This window comes from Varroa jacobsoni, unplaced genomic scaffold, assembly GCF_002532875.2.
Source record: "Varroa jacobsoni isolate VJ856 unplaced genomic scaffold, vjacob_1.0 scaffold_734, whole genome shotgun sequence".
Lineage (NCBI taxonomy): Eukaryota > Metazoa > Arthropoda > Arachnida > Mesostigmata > Varroidae > Varroa > Varroa jacobsoni.
The window spans coordinates 177,493-195,474 of record NW_019213636.1 but is presented as its reverse complement, the minus strand read 5'-3'; the positions used below and the strand labels follow the sequence as shown (position 1 = coordinate 195,474).

The window sequence follows — 17,982 nt, the reverse complement described above, 5'->3', positions numbered from 1 at the left end:
GGACTTTGGCCTTGTCAAAAATCATAGGAAAATAGCGATAGAAATGTTTAACTCAGACAGAGAAAGAAATCCTTTGCATAGTTGAGTGCATTCGTCAATTGATGGTTGATGAGAAACGGCGAAAAGCAGACACGCGAGAAAAACCACTAAGTCGTCATTGACCCCGACTTACCGATGAGTATGCTCGTAGGGCACGCTTAGGAAACTGGAACCGATTTATTACCACAGTTACTTTCTACAGTGTATTATTTTTATTAGCAATCACCAACGGCCCGAGATTTTCTAATGAATTCGACAGGATCATCACCCGAAGGTACCCATCGTCTAGCAAAGAAGCTCAGCAGATTTGAAATATCAGCTTTCGCCAGCAAAAAAAAAAAAGAAGAATGGGAATAGTTCGCTGTGTAAATTTTTGGTAGCGATATCTCCTCGTACAGGCAAACAAGTAAAGCCTGGTCAACAACTACACTTTGCCATAGAGCATATCTGTAGATATTACACAGAAATGTTATTGCGTCATCCTCACGATTGTGTCGTTTGCATAACTCGTATTTACATGACCAATAGCGTATTGCCTATATTTTCTCTTGAACAGATCGAGCTTTAGCTTGGCCGATCGAAAGTTCCTATAGTTTACATCGGCCATTCCACAGACATAGCTTACGAACCCGTCCTAAGAAAGATATTAAAGGCAATCCGTTGTTAATTCTTCTATGCTCATTACATGAATCGATCTACCTGTTCTCAGAAGAATGAAAAAGCTGGCCTGTTCCGATAACTACATATGGACTTTAAGTATGGAACATATGGACTTTATGGAATTGTTAAGTATCGTTTTGACTTACAACCTGTCCAGACGAGCTTACCTGATCATTTCACACCAAGCCAACCTGAAATATCCACGCGCCTAGATTTTTCTACTTTTAGATGAATAGATATCTTTCGTACAGTACAGGCTAAGTTTGATGACATCCGTCCAAGGAAACTGTTATGGGGCCCGCAGTCTGGGCGCGTCTGCTGCTAGGCCTGTTCGTCTGACGTTTGGCGGGCCTTTAAATCAAAATGGGACGTCGGCAGGCGCCCGAGAGCTACAGTGACATAGGCGAATAAGCATGTGCCGCTACAAGGTCAAGAAACCTCAAATCTCCGGTAATCGTATGTCCCGCCACCTTCACAACCTTTCCTCGGCTGATGCTTCATATCACCTTTTTTCTGTTAGTGAAAGCAAGGCAAGTAGCCCTAGCAACAACATCAGTTTCAATATGATAACATATTCGCTTCGTCAGAATATGCCCGATAGCTTCGATAGATCGTCGAATATCACGTCCATTATAAGACCATTTTTCGGTAGAATACTCTGTGTCCGTCGACTCAAAAGCTACGGACGGAGATGGAAGCTGGTGAATTCTGCTGTTGCTGCTGCAGATAATCGCCTCCGCAGGTTCTTCTGAAGTGTGGACGAGTCGTTGTTAGGGTGCGAAGGAAATGCCTTCGTGTGTCTTCTTTGTACGGAGAGTTTGTATGTAAGGATCTTTCTTAGGGCTGTTTGTAGTTGATCGCTATAGTCGTCTCGGAGCCACCATATGCCATCAGCGTCGCTGCCTCTTCATCCTAACGGGTCCATTCTAGCTCAGAATAATAAATAAAACCAACCCATAACAGCTGAAGGCTTTTCTTACACAAAAAGATGCATTAGTTGGTGCCAGCAAAGCCCTTCGAGGCCAACAAAAATTTCGCTCTAAGTTTAGCTTGACGGTTCAAGCCGAAGTACACCTTATCATAGGCTTCTAGTTCTATGATAAAGGGATCTTTGAGCGATGTCATTCTCGCAAGGAATTCGCCTCCAATGCATCATAGAGCTCTCTTACTTTTGAACCTTATGAATATAAGGAAAAGTCTGTCTAGATAAGGATAGCTTCCTCGTCGTTTGAACGTTATTTTTAGGGTACCATACAGATTAGTATATCTACACTGCAATATGGGTAGATAAATCTAGAACTTTTCTTGCCTTAAGAAGAAAAAGTACTGCATCTTTTCAAAAGGCTGAAGGTGACTGGAAAATATATATAATCAATTATGATAGGGGCTACCTATAATGCAATCATTTTATTTCACAGCCAATTAAAAGTATATTATTTTTCTGTAGCGTCCTATTCTTAAATACTAATCATACTACGTTCATTCTTCAGCTAGAGAAACAATCAACTTAAATCCCGCATAACAAAAAGCGTTATCGTTCACTTATGAACGCTTTGGCCGATATAAATAATGATACAATACACCTAGCATCAAAGCCTGCTAAATACTATCTAGGCTCGTCATTAAAAACTGCTAGGTTCAATTAGGTACCAAGCTTCCCATGCAGAATCGGGATGTTTAGCACCAGAATTATTCCACAGAAAAACCATGAGGGTCAAGTCCTCCCGCGCAACAATCCGCTGCACGGGCACCGGTGGCTTCCCGCAGCTTAGCTCCTGTGGGTGAGCGTGCATGTTAGAGCTGGCGGCATTTAACAGAAGGCATCTGGCGTCCTTTCACGCAGAACTGAATCCAGGCGACTTGACTTGTTCGCCAGGTTCACCGTCACTACTTCTGTTTCGGAGGGACTTTTTGGTCACTTGCACTACTTAAAACGGTACCTACCCACAACGAAAATTTTAACCACCACACCGTATCGCAGTCCGCAATCGATTCGAGGCTAGCTTTTGAAAAATCCAACTTAAACAGGGCGAAAAGATCTGGCCTCTGCAAGAGGGGAACGCATAGATTTAGATGGCATTTGCACAAAACAGTTTGCAAAAAAAACCTATTTTCGCGCCAATAATATAGACGATTCTGCTATTCGTCCTTCACGTGCATGCTTAATAATGACGAACAGACCACGTCATACACACAGGTTCACACAACGAGACATGCATAAAGCCTTTGCACTACCCGCAGGACTCCAGACCTGCGGAGAAGTTTCTTTACGACAATAAAGTACATAGTGAAGAAAGCAGCCGACTTTCAAAGGAGCCACGAAGCTGAGCAGATGCGATAGCAGGAGCCAGTTAGCTCTTACAAGAAGTACGAGTTGGCTTTTAGTTTTAATCGGCAAAGCGTTCGAACCGGCAACCGCAGGAGTAATAGTTTACAGAAGACAATGTACCCTTGAACGCGGTTCGGTGACATGATGCAGAACGTTGCGAGTTGACGAATTTTGGCCTGACAATAAAGACGCTTTTTGTTTGTGTGAAAAAAGAAAATTAAAATGTACATTTTTGAAGTAGTTAAATTCTTCTGCTTAAATAATCGCTGCTTCAGTCGATAGCTAGCAAACCCGTAAAACTCTTGACCCGTTTTGTAGCTTCAATCAGGAACGTGACTGCTGAAGGGAAGTACATCATGTGAAGCCACCTCTTCTAAGCCCGTAATATAAACAGTTTACAACAGACTGAGTTGGACTTTGCCTGAACGTTAACATTGAGTACGTTGCCAATTCCGCTCTGAAAACTTCACGTGCAAAACTTAAATTGTCTTTGCTCTATGCACCTCTTGTTGGTGTGGTCTTGTGTGTGTGGATACATAGAAGAGAACAGTATACTTACACTATTGTTATTTGATGATAAATCCATTTCGGTTTTTTTGAGAGTCGTTGTCATTTTATAGGTGATATGTTGAAATATGTTTTTGTGTGTAGCACCATAACAGTCAACGAAATAAACGACGAAACTATTCGCAACAACCGAATGATATTCTTCTCATTATTAATCTAATAGGCCAAAAGCACTAATAATTATGTTTAAAATGACACGTGACTTACTAGACCTTGGTGCTTCACAGATATATAAAACCATATTTTGTTGTACCATATCGAAACATACCGAATGCACTTCTACACTTTGCCTTGAACTTCGTAGATGAATCTTGCTCTGTTATAGGGTGAACGTACGCGCAAAACTGGCTTATATATATATATATATTCGAACAGTGTTAATACTGGTTAGTACGCGAAAAACGTTTTTAGATCATAAAACTACCAAGAAGTCCGAGGCTGGATGCGTCGCGGACTATCGTCAGGTATTTTTTCCAGCTGGCTATACACAGCACGCGACTAACATACCGATAAAAAGGAAGAACATGTAAACCACTTCCTTAATTTACGGGTGGCCAAAATAAGTGATCACAAGTGATTCGTGCGGAGTCGTAACAACCCCATGACCGTTTATTCCGAACTGTGCCATACCCGGTAACCACCCGTTTGGGCCCAACAGGCTAGTATATTGACATTCCATCTCGTCCTAAAAGGAGCTGAGCAATCGGTCCTTAAGTTGACAGGAAAAGCAGAGTCGGCTTGAGCGAAAAATGGTCAGAGATCGTGCACTATGTACAAAATGCCACTTATGACGCAATTCTATATAAGGTAACGCAGCTCTATCAGTCGGTTAAATGTCTAAATTGAACACGTAATAGACAAAGTGAAAATTTCCAGTCTCCTAAAAGAATTCTCCATTTTAAGTGACGTTTAGCCTTGTCTGGGCGTTCGACGAAACTCTGTTATTTGAAAGACCTTCTGCAGCAGTACCTGTGTTGTTTAGGTGAACGGTTTCTAAAACAACGTTTGTACATTTAGAAATATACTGGACGGCCCCCTTCGAAGTTGCTGTCATCGCGGCTCTGCTGACGACAAATATCCGTGACAGATCCGTGTTCAGTGGTATTTGTCCTTTACGTCGTTTTGCGTCGTCATCTCAAAATATCACGTGACTTTTTGCTAGCTTGAACAGCCAGTTTGCTGCGAATAGCAACTGCTTAACAGGAGTCCACATCTCCACCCCCGATGTGAGCATGTAGCTACAGCAAAATTCTCGAAGTCTATGGGCATATCGCATTGAGTGACACATCTGCTCAACATGTGCTTTGCTTACGTGGACTTGGCTGCATACAGGCTCCGAGTAGGACAAGCTTTTTTATTTCCGGTAAATCTCTCAAGCCTCTGGCTCTAAAACTCGAAGCAATTTTACGTTCGGTATCACCGTTGAGCGTTCCATCAGGCAGGCGGCTGGCTCCCAACACGAAACGAAGTATGTTTGTCTACGGCCGGGTTCGAACCTAGACCACAACGTGTCTCCAAGATCAGGCAAACACGTTACCCATTAAACGAACACAGGAATCTCTCAAACCTACGGCACGGTTCCCTTCTAGAGCTAAAGCTCAATATAAGGGGAACTATAAATCGGAAACAACTGTGAACGTGATCTCTGGTAAACACATCAAAAAACGCCGACCAGTAACACCAGCTGATACGAATTACAACCCTGTAGTTTGTCGCAAGAACGTAAAGTTTCCACTGCCGAGGCCATAAGTAATCAAACACCTAATACAAAATATTTCGGTGGCTTAAACGATCACAAGGTAGTTCAGACTACTCCTCCTTTCACTTAAACCACTGCCGGTTTTCGTAACTCTAAAAGAAAGCTTGAGCTTTTGCCATAAATATACATCATACGATAAAATTATACGCGTTGTTCGCTGTCATAGCTAGAATCGAAAAACGTCTGTGATAAAGCTAGGTTAAAACTGTATATAGAATACTATCTCGCCAGCTGTTCTAATTGGCCGAACTTTCATCCATGGATTACGCCTTTATCCATCGAGGTTGACATTTACGAAGCTTCAAGTCATTATACGCTTATAATTGTAACGGCTAAGCTACAATATAATAGTACTAATCTGATGGTTGACCTGTCCAAAATGGATGATTTCTATAGCACTACCTATTGTTTGACGACTTAAAATTGAAGAGTTGAAAAATGCTTATCGCAAGCGTGGCCTCCACTCGCTTTATCAGCTCGATCATCCGTTAGCCCATATTACCCTCTTCGAAACCGCCGTTTTTTTGTTCCCCCTTCTTCGAAAACTTGTTTTTACAACTCGAGCGAACAGCTTCCCCTGCCCACCAATTCAGATGATGTGTGCGCCTATGCCTGCCACATTCATACCATTGCCCGTCTGGTATTGTTCATCTGGTACTGTTTGCCGACAGCGGCTCGAAAAGAGTCTATGCCCCATGAGCTTTAGATCGGGCTGATATATCCACGTTTCTCATGTGGAGGCTCTGCTTATGGAGAGAACCTGGATTAAGTCCAGCTGGGCTAGGCGTATATGGGCAGTTTTGTGCTGTGCTAGTGGTGAATTGTTGCTCTCCAGCACTGCTCATCTCTCGAAAGAAATATTGATAAGGATAAAAAGAGCGAGAGAGATCTTTTGTGGTGTCAGCGTCGCAGGATGCACCAATAGGCGCATCTGCCGACGCTGCCATAGTAACCGATCCCGTCAACGAAATGCCGTCACAACTACAAACGCGCGTTGAACGGTTTTCTGCTTGTGTACGCTGGGTTTATCGTTCATACTGGCTCGGACGCACACTCATCGTTGTTCCCAATAGCAAACGCCATGTAGATAGATGGTTGGTCATAGCGTCTTCGCAGAATCGGCGATGGACAACGGTATACGATTGTGTGTATTTGACGGCGACGGAAACGCAGTTTTTTTAGATTCATCGTTTCCTGTGCGTATTTCTCTGCGTCGAAAATGTATAACGGTCCAGGGAAAGCAAATAATTAAAACTCATATGTAGGTTTCAGATGAAAACAGCGTATCTCTATGGCAATCTTACGGTATATCGCGTCTATAATTACGGATTAAGCAATATAGATCACAGTATACGTCAGTAGTTATGTCTAAATATCAATAGTTTTCTTAAGGGTATACAACAATAAAATCATAGCATTACAAAATTAGCATAACATTTAGCACATTCACATACAGAATGATGAAGGCACACTTACCGTTTTCGGGCACATTATGACAGGAGCGAAGAGTTTCGCTAAGCACGTAGCGTCCATCCGCGTCGAATCCTTGTTGCTTGCAACCTTCGACAAAAGTTGAAGTAGGGGCTTCAACAGGTGATAATTGTATAGCGGTAACAATTGAAATAGAAGTTGAATACATTTTATTCGTTTACGAGTCACTTCCTCCAAAATCGATGGCAACGTTTGCTGCCGGGCCAGTTCTGTAAGTTGCACAGGTACACATAAATGAACACATATTGATCCATTAAAACGAACCTATAGGACCCACTGGTTGGTCCACCATACAAATGTACCCGTTACCGAACGTCACGAATATTCTTCACTTGCCATCAGAATATATGATTATGACTAGAACGTAATCATTCTACACGCCGATAGTTTATGGCCAATATTAACGATAGCGAATCCAAATCGTGTGAATATAACTATTGAAGTGTGCTTACTGTTCTTGTAGACGTGCTACGTGTCGCAATGCTTCAGTTAAGAACATTGAGATTGGCAGGGGGTACGACAGCGCAAAGCTTGATGCGCCATATTGCCGCCTCTACCTATTACTTCTAATATTATTATTAATACTGGCTGCGTCAGACTCAGACTACGTAGGCACTAGTACGGACGTCTGGCCGTGTTTACAGTTGCACGAAAATGGCCAGAGTGTCTATGAATGCTGCTTTCTTTTCTACGCAGAATAGCTAGCGACCTGCACGTCTGGCTGTCGATGTCGATGTCGATGAAATCTATAGCTTACATCCATTAGACAGCAGCACGAGCCAGAAGTACGAGCGACGCCCGTACGACGAGACATAGACCGACTCGAAGACACAGCAGCGGGCGATTGGGAAGTTCAAACATGTGTTCGCTTGTCGCACGTCTGCTCACAGTTTGGTTCCTGCCTGTAAGTGTTCCTACAGCTTAACTTGCTGTGTCGATTCATGAAGCTGAAGGTCCATAGTATCGGTGTGGCTTCTTTCTTTGCGAGCTTACGGCCCGCCTTCGATGTAGGCTGAAGTTCTCTCCTGTCGTTGATCTGCATCGCTCTTCATCTTAGGGTGGACCGAATATCCATAATGATGGTGGCAGCCTCAGGAACAGAAGCAGCAGCTTCTGCAGCGCTTGTCCCGAAAATAGCGGCCGTATATGGCCGAGAGCGGGACGACGGTAAATAGCTCGTCTCGGTGTTACTGTAAGGTCTGGCTCGCTTTGTTTCTTCTATTACGGCCGCTGCTTTGGCATCGGATCGACTTTAAGTAACCATCAGCGATTCCAGCTGTAATGACGGCGTTAGTACTACTTCTATCGAGTTAGCAGCCTTTGATGCTAAGACTCGAGCAAAGAAGTACTCGAACGGTTCGATTCCGCCCGCCACCGGTACAGGACTAAATAGGCTCGATTCGCATGTCCACAACAGATGTTAAACGGTACTCGGGGACTCGTGCGAGCAACTTCGATGTCTAATGATACATTTGCTTTATCAGGCGAAACTGTCGGTCACAGTGAGAGGCGGCCCGATAATAAACCTAATAATGACTGCAGCAATGATGACGATGGCAATACCAATAATAACCCTAACTAGTAACACGGACCATAGCTGGAAGGAGTAGAAATCGAATAGAAACAACGACAGAAAACGAACAGTTGCGCGCTATCAGATGGTCAATGGATGACGAAGATCACATTCACGGGCTACCATATTGACTACATCCATAGGAAACCCTTAAGAACGCATGTTATCAAAATATCAGCACGATACTGCCTCGCGTGAAGTCGAAGTTATGGAGCAATGGATTAATTCTCAGTGTGATTCATTTCGAAAACTAGTGATGATCCCTTCAGGTTGTTGGCTTCTAATATCGTTAGCAATATGTGTTTCGGAACGAGTGACTCTTCATTAATCATCATCTATAAGGTATACTAAACTGGCAAAAAAACAGCCACGTTATCACGGAGACAGGGCATCGTTGAAGTTTTGTATGCATTTAAAAATGAAATGCACAAAAAAATGGTTTATCCTTTTCGATCGGATTTTACAACGTGTTTATCGGAACTATGCTCATAAGTGTTACTTTTATCAGAAGATTAATCTAGAGCAGGTAAATGCTCCCTTCTCGATGTCCGCTGTCGTGGGACTCTAACACATGCACATAAAGCCCAGCATTCTGTGTAACGATACCGCAGCGATCTTCGGGTACTGCCCACCTCTCTCGGATGCAACCGATCAAATTGACTCCTTTTGTCGCTTTGCTATCCTATTCTATCGATGACGACGTCGATAATTTCAACCTCGCCAAAATCATTTCATCACCATTTTATCTTACAGTCTGCACTCAACACTGGTCGAACCCGTCGTCACAGACCGTTCTGGTTGCTAATCGCGTGTTTATCGCCATTAGGTGCGGGACCCTCCATTAGGTACTATGGGGCGGGTCTATAATGACAGAGATTTCACACCTGCGCCACGCTTTACCAGGCTAAAACGATGAGCATCGAAAGTTACATACTTCACTGTCGTTGAACACAGCTCGTGTGAGAACAATCGCCAGAGGATAATGATTAGTGATACTATCGGCTAAACGTAACATCAATGAAACATGTCGAACGACCGAGTAGGAGAACGGTCTGGTAGGACCCATGGCGTAAAGGGACCGTCTACTCTGTTGGTTGTATAAAGAAATCTGTAAATATCATTTCTGATAGTAAATTAATCTGACTGATCTTGTAGATCTGTTACTAAAGGTGAGCGTACGGCTTTGGCGAAGAAGCAAAAACAGTCCACGTTTTTTATCATCGCACAATAAAATAGAAGTGGCGAACTGGAGCAGAATTTCACGTTATAGTGATTCTATGATTCTGGTACGGAGGGGTAACTGTATATAACAGCTTTTGTTATGTTTGTCTATTCGACTGCCGGAGTATTTAGTAGTGCCTTCATATGAAAGTTACTCAGGCGATTATAGTACATTGTCTCGGAACGGCGAGTAAAGAATCGAGTATCCGGTCATTTCGATAGATCTATACACATGCAGATGAAGACATGCCTTGTACCCACCGACGACTTTCATGAACGGCTGGAAGAGAGCTTGAGTTAGAAGAGGCTCTTCCATTTCGTGCAGGTAACTTTTTAAGACGGATGCACAATCGTGGACGCTGAATTCACCCTGATGTAGATCGACAATTTCTCCAGCACACAAAAGTGCACGCAGTTCTGCTTGACGTATTACGCTACCCGTTTTTCGAAACAGACCTTCTTCTTGACAGTCTGAAATCACACAGTTAGAAAACATCGTACATAACTTATTGGAATTTTTCATAAGCGTTAGTCTTCCGGCTTAATCGACTAAAAAAAACAGTCAATGCACCCCTCTACGATGTACTATAGTACCGATAAAGGGGATGCTTTCAAAGCTGTTTGTTTCAATGAAACAGAACCAGAGCTTGTCGTCAAGTGAATCATTTTGAACCACAGACTGTTCAAGTATTTACACGTAAAAACCTCAACGGTCAAGCAATAGACACTTTAAGCAAATATCATAAAAAAAAAAACAAAAAAAACAGAAAAAATACAGATCTGCATTCAGTTTTTACCGTGTTACATTATACGACTGCTGCGGCAGCGATTGGTGCACAGCTATATCTACCTTGGGGCCACGCCTATGTGATTTAATCTGATAGATTCAAGGGACTTCAAAAAGGCATTGAACATCATCGAAACATTTTCTTCACATAAGTATTGTTATAGCACTGCTGAGTGCTCTTCAACACATTGCAGATTTCCGATAACGATGGTCCCAGCATGATCGGCTCTGAAACCGTAAGTGCAGTGCTCACTACTTCATCATCCTACCGTAGCAAGCAGCTGCTAGGGGTTGATATTCCGCTATACTTGTGACATGTGGGAAGACTTCGCTTCAAGCGGGCGCAAAGGCAAGGCATCATTGATCCGTCACAACGGGTTCAGACTTTTTGTGCTTGGACACGAGCCAGTATGCGCCTTCCGATAACGACATCTGATCATCGGCCATCAAAAAGAGAAAGAGTCCGAGATGCAGGGGATGCAATAAAAAAACAGTAAGTTTGACAAAAGTAAATAGCTTTCAGCAACGGCAACTTCACCGATGGCCAAAATGGGGAAAATAGCAGCGAACTAGATAATGGCATTTTTTGACTTCGTAACAAAAGCTTTTATCATTTTTCATCAGCTCATCATCAGAAAGAGCCCACGTGAATTACTCACTTAGCTTAATCGTTCCCCATAAAAATTCGTTGAGAGCATTTTCATTGGTCAACGCGAGTAAATAACCAGAATGACTCAGCCAGACTCGTCTTTCGCTTCGGCGATATGCGACGGCCATGAAGGGTGAGATAATGTAACAGCTGAGAGAAGTCTCATACCCAATTAAACAACTGAGCTATGCTATACCCATTTGTGGTAAATGATTTAAAGTGCACGCTGCGAAAGACAAATACACAATGTACTATAATATATAATTTTTATTCGCAATGGCCAATGCCGATCGTGGACCGATTGACACGCTCAAGTATGACCACTGTGAACACACACACACACACACACACACAGCTTCTCTTTCCTATTATTCATTCTAAAATACAGGCTTTGCGAAGCAACATGCTCTGCTTCCTCAAAGCACGTATCACCCCGTGACAACATACAAATGACTATATCCGGATCGCACAGCATAGGTATCGATTAGGCCCAAATACAATCAGAGCAGTAACACCGTGGACAACGGCAGTTAATGATCCCTAAGAAAACCAACGCCTGCCCGAGCAGTTGCACATTTGTTGCCTTTCCCCCTAAGTACCGTCTTTTCCTACTATACTGGTCAGCGGGAGTGTACGTCCACGCTAGCCCACATGGAACGATTACGGACGCTGGCTACACGAATGTAGACGACGGTTTTGCGCTTTTCACGAGAATTCACCCCAGTTTCAAAAACGCCTCGTATGAGAAACGCGATTGCACTAACTACAACTGGGTGTACGACCTATGCTGTGCATCGACGGTGGATTGGCCGACCTGACTAGCCGATCAAGCAGGAGATATCACGACGACACTGCTGATGTCCGCTGCCCCTTGTACAGTCGACATCGATGAGCTTTTGCTTTATCTCTTCGGAAGCCGTATCCATGAATTAGTACCAATAGCACTGGATAAAAGGCATAATCCATGGCCGCCAGTGAAGCTTATTCCTATGGATGGCGCTAAGTCGAGTCCCCATTTTTTACCCGCACGAATGACCAAGCTCTTCGAACTGATAGACGGTGACACAACGGTGCGATTGACCACTGCCAGGCCCCCTGGAGTAATAGTGATACTGTGACGATAGGCGGCTACTTCCCCAAGCAAAAACAACAAAAGAGGCGGGGTACAGCGTAAGCACCAGCAGAAAAGTTAATATTGAGAACTTGCTGCCACTGCTACTAGAATACTTCTGCTGCTGCTGCTGCTGCTGCTGTTGTTGTTGTTGTAGCCTGCGACACTTTCGAATGTAGCGAGAGTAACGAAATCCCACCAGGTGATGCTGCCGGATCGACTGGGAGAACACTGGCAAGAGATTTAGGCCAAAGGCAGCCGATGGGCCATGAAATAGAATGGGTATATCACAAACCCATCTTTCTGCCCCCTTCTTTCGCTATTCTGCCTGTTTGAGCCTTCCGTTGCATAAGTCTACGGTTTCAGAGCGACTCTACAGCTCCGCTCACGAAATTGCTACGCTTCATGGGAACTTCATGGTGATTAGAATGAACAGTATTCGGAAATATCACGAATGTCATCTTAATTGTTAACCTTTATTGTGTCTAGTCGTGATGAGTAAACTTGGAATGCTACTTGGGACTTTATTATATACCATAATTCTTACACGATCTTATTTTTGGGGTTGAAGAATTCTAGGAAACTAGTTAGATTGATGGCGCAATCAGACATTTTGTCGAACACATGGGAATTTAAGGGAAAAAAGTAATCATCAGCGTACGTCCGTCTAAACGTAAAATTATTTTAACACAGCGAGTTATGCGTACTTCAACAGTTCGCTCGCTATCTGGCAGGCCTCTCAATCTTCCTGGATTCACGATTTGATCACGTAAATCACTCTAGATCGAAACAGTTCTCACATACAGTACGAAACAGCGGCTTACGGTGAGGGCATCCGCCAAGACAAAAATAACGCACAGACTTTTTGGCCACATATAAACGCTCAGATCTGAGAGGTGTCTCAGCATCGGAGCTACGAGATTCGTTTTAGGGGCTCACCTAACACCATGTCTGACTTAGAGATGGTTTTCGTTTACAGAATTATCCTTCGTCACTGTTTCTAGTCGGGCGAATAGTCATTAGCTCTTCTCCGTCCCTGTTAAAGTATGACTTTTTTTTTGCAGCAACATCCATAGAGCAAAGCGTCTTTCTTCAGCTGAAAAACTTGTGGTTCGACCATTTTGAGCGACGAAAAGCGTAGAGTGTCATGGTGACCCCACGGTAAAATCTCCGCTCCAGCCGACGGGAAAGCGCCACGAGCGAGTGATGGCCAAAAAGAACCTGGCGACAATACGGAAGCGGAACTCTTGGGAAAATTTTTCCCATTGGCCTTTCGTTGGCAAATAACGTTGCTTGCTCTGTAAAAACGACCCAGCAAGTGAAAAAACTAACATTGGCACATGTTTGTAATATATCAACCATGTTTGTAAGCTACAAGCTGGACAACCAAAATGGTTGCAGTAGTGTTGAATAGAAGGACGCAAGAAAAAGAGTAGAAGATTCACACAAAATACCGTTGTAGATTGTTGAAATGTATATAATAATCTCGAATCTCGTATAGGATTTTACCGAAAAAGATGCAGTCAAATGCCTTCTTAAATTGGACTTATTAAAATACGAAGGTAAATGTACGCTTGTGACGTTCTTTATAAATTCATAATACTTACTTTGGTCAATCATGAGGTAGTCTATTAGCTGCGATACTTGAGCGATTCCTTCAGTTGTTAACGGGGATCCCCAGGCAACTGCAATACGACAGTCATATATAATATAGATTAAATTTGAAAGGCTTTGGTGCGTGCAGAAAAACACAAATTGTATTTATTCGATTTCCAAAAAACTACATATATATATATATATATATATTGGGACAATTATAAACATTATCAAAAACAATACTACCTATGATATGTTGTTTTCAAACTAAAGCATAAAAACATTTTCCTAAAACGCAAAACTGAGCTAGAGATTAAGTGGTCGTTTCCTAGACTCTTCTTCATACCCTACCCCCTAGACTTATAAGTCTACGACAAATGTATCTACGTTAAACATCTCTTTTTTGATACTATACGAACAAAACAACGGCTTTAAACATAACAACATCACCAGAATTTAACGGACAACCTTTCTTGGACGTTCAAATATCAAAGAGCCTCTATACAGTCCGCTGCATATAGGATCATCTCAACGGATAGGATTATTATTATGCCCGAATACTCGTCGTGAGAAGACCAGCAGGGTTGAAGACAGCAGACGTTGCAGAAAACAAAGTTTGGCCAGAAGAAATCAAATTGGCCCCCACTGGGGTCCTGCCCCATTAAAACTAGACTGTAATCGTAACAATAATAAAACCAAACGATCAGAGAAATCAGCAGTAATATAATCCTGAACCCGCACAATTCAGCTGCCACTGGCGTGATGAGGCCACTGCCCACGAATGATTTGTTTGAAGGTATTGTTGGTACAGACAATACGACAAATAACGCTAAGTTAATGGGTGAACGCCATGTCAACCAACACTGGATGAGACTCTAAAGGAACGTTGTATAGGAACAGGCGATACATATTCCCTGTGTGTGTGTGTGTGTGTGTGTGTGTATATATATATGTGTATATATATATATATATATATATATATATATATATATATATATATATATGACCGTAAGTTGTCCATAGAGGAATATCGCTGACGAGATATACTGCAGACACGTTTTTAGGCTTCCACTAAATGACACACAGACAAATTACCTGTACGCTACAATAGCGTCTCATTTATATACGTGTAGCATTAACAAACACGAGTGGTCGTTTTTAAATATCTAAATCAAAGGTTTATAACACTAATGTCACTGAAGGAAACTATCGTCAGCGGGCGTCCCATGTGTTCATACTTTCGAATGGCTGAGCCACTTTTGCCCTTGATCGCTCCAATTAAAGCCGCGCGCAAACGAGAAAAACTAGCGTCAAATCGCTAGACGGCTCCCCGTCGCTTCTTGTACAACCATCGTTCGACAGGTGTCACGGCCCAAGATGCTGTTACTACTGTTGCCGGCGTTGTAACTCTAGAGTCCTGACAATTGCCAGGTGTCCTAACGGCAGTTCCGCTGACCCTCATCCGGTGCACAACGCTTCACCTTATTGTCAATGAAAGTGTCCGCAACGCGCTCGCTGCTCTTAGCCTAGAGGGCCTTGGTTTCTGTGAGGCATCGATAAAACTTTACGCAGATAATTAACATTTTTAACAATCACAGGTTATTAATCTGTGTGAGGTACGTGCGGAAGGAAAGAAACAACTAAAGGAAATAACGTCATGAGCCAGTAATGTGACGTAGGCACATATCGAAGCGTCCGCCCCTTAATGATGGGTCTTCCGCCTCCGCAAACGGAAGGAACTTAAATCATCTAATCGGAACGGACGTGGCCATTATCGCCTAGATGAAAACGTCTTTTTGTCCCGGATCTTTTCTGCAATGAGGTCCCATCAGAGCGGCTCTTGGCTCGGAGCGATCTTTCATAGCGATACCCGTATGCAGTAGCTGATCCAATATAACTATATGTTTATGCTAGTAAGCAATGGCAACGACTAAATCATGGAATGCGCAGCGTACCGATACATGTTTCCCACTCATAGTCATTCCAGCTAATCGTTACCAAGTAAATCGAGGAGGCTATGGGGAAATCGAAATCAGAGCAGGACTCAACAAGTCATGAGAAACTGACCCCTAACATACACCTTCGATGTGCTATGTTTTCAAATGATTATACTTCATATTCTCCCCGCTGGCTGCAGCAAATGAAAAATAGAAAAAGTCGAGAAAAGGATAAACGCATGTCAACGAAAACACCAATAATTGTCCTGCTTCGTTACATATAGTATGTTTTATGTATTCGTACTGAATCATCATTCCCGTGCCGTCTGTACCATAGATTACAGTTAGACGCTAACAGCATCCGAACGCTGATAGCATATTGTATCGTTCAGCATCTTCAAGGTTTTTCGACTGGCTGCTTCCGTTACCTATGTCATTTAAAACTGACTATCAGATATCGGCTTATCCTAGAGAGGTCAATTAAGGTTGACTGTAACTCAAATTGAGTATTGCATTTGTCTTTTTCTGTTATTGTTATCACCGTTGGAACCAGAGCACATACTGCCACATACGCCATAAACGAATGGCAGGTCAGCATTGTTCGATAGGACCGGAATTATATGTTGCCTAGTTTAGATAAATCAATCCAACTGCTAACGATTCGCCTTAGCCAGAGCACCTGCATGACTGTCTGCGCCTACTGTTGCTACCTGATATTGCTGCGCCTCTTGCACACCATACAAGAAACTCTATCATTATTTCGAGGTGTCAGCCTCGAAGATCTATTGATCAGGTAGCTTGATCAAAGTCGCTGCGGGCAGCGCGACCACGCGTGTAAGAACAGCCTCTAGTTGCAGGAGACTCGTATCTAGGGGTGATTCGACGTCAAGATGAAAAAGTGGTTTTGCTCGCAGGACTCCATTACAATCAGTAAACAACTACATTATATTAGCTAAGGGGTCTCTGCGCTGATAGGAAAACAAGCTTGACCAGTAAATAATGTCATCCCTGACAGGTACGGCCGTAAATAACCCGTGGTTTTTGCCGAAGTACTACTGCTACTGATCGTTACAGCAGCCGCAGTAATAGCAGCAGTACATACAGGTGTTGCTATTTGGTGCTAGAAGAGACGACAAAGAGCCAAAACAAGATGACGGGACACAGTAACCAAGACTAGCCACTGAGAAAATAACAGTTTATACCGCTCAAACATGGCTGGCCATCGCAAACATTTATTCCCATCACTAAGATTAGCATAAATACGTCCAAAAAACATAATTGTAACGGAATTTTCCTGACGTTCCTACGTTAAATGAATAGACGCACCTTGTCATAGGTATACAGTTGTCTTTTGTCTCTGCCGATAAAGCTACCCAACCGATGGAAGCAAACTCTTTCAGAATAGAGCAAAGGCTATAAATCTTATTCTCAGTGATATCGTTTTTGCAGGAAGAATTCATTTTCCTTCCATTGGTCGTCTTCGAGTATCTTTTTGAGGGTATCGTTTAAGGCATCACAACTGCATTGCCTAAACTGATTTCTCCAAGTCTAGGAGTGCTCGCTCACTTTCGCTCACAGTTTAAATCACCTTAGAACATCGATGTCTGGTGGCGCACCATATGATCAGGGCCAGAGTGATTTTATAACCCAAAAAAATGCATAGCATCTGGAATACCACTGCTATTACCTGTATGGGCGAGGCGACTCTCAGGCTCGACGAGCAGCGCCCTGAATCTCGCTAGTGGGGCATCTCGTTTCGTCTGTTAATTTTTTTCCGATCCTGACTCTTGCAAAGGCTAGTCAACTTAATTTCGACTCTGGGATGTTCGTGTATCTACTGTAATGTCAGATGGTTCGTTCTCAGCTCTTCTTGCATAGCGGAGAGTTACTTGAATCGGGTCGTAGCAAACAGCCCGAAGCGGCTTATTGTCTGTAGTTCATAGCCTGAGGTATATGACCATGCTGCAAACTGTTAAAGGAACGGATTGTAGCTATTTAACTGAGCGAACCATGCGAATTGCTGGTCTTCGCAACTTGTTCAATATCCCACAGAAGTAGAAGATGCGCAATGTAAACCGTTTACCTAAAATAAGCGGGCAAAATTTTGCTTCGAGACTTTGATAAAAATCGCGTTTCAACAACAGCTTCTGTCCTGCCACCCGCTGTCATGAGGATGATGAAAAGGCTATTGGCATTCCAAGGCACAGGCGTTATCCGATGACTCTTGCGAGGGCTGTGACGAATTTTGGCAAGATGAACAAAT

General features: G+C 43.0%; 1 protein-coding gene across 2 annotated transcripts in view; it reads right to left on the bottom strand.

Moving 5' to 3' along the window:
- Nucleotides 1-17,982, bottom strand: part of RhoGAP54D (Rho GTPase activating protein at 54D) — a 46,537-nt gene that overhangs the window by 13,396 nt on the left and 15,159 nt on the right. For both annotated transcript variants that reach the window (XM_022837922.2, XM_022837923.2), the window contains exons 2-4: nucleotides 13,794-13,871; nucleotides 9,901-10,110; nucleotides 6,831-7,054 (exon numbers count right to left, since the gene is read on the bottom strand). In XM_022837922.2, the coding sequence (XP_022693657.1) occupies nucleotides 6,831-7,054; nucleotides 9,901-10,110; nucleotides 13,794-13,871 (512 nt within the window). The remainder of the gene's footprint in view (nucleotides 1-6,830; nucleotides 7,055-9,900; nucleotides 10,111-13,793; nucleotides 13,872-17,982) is intronic.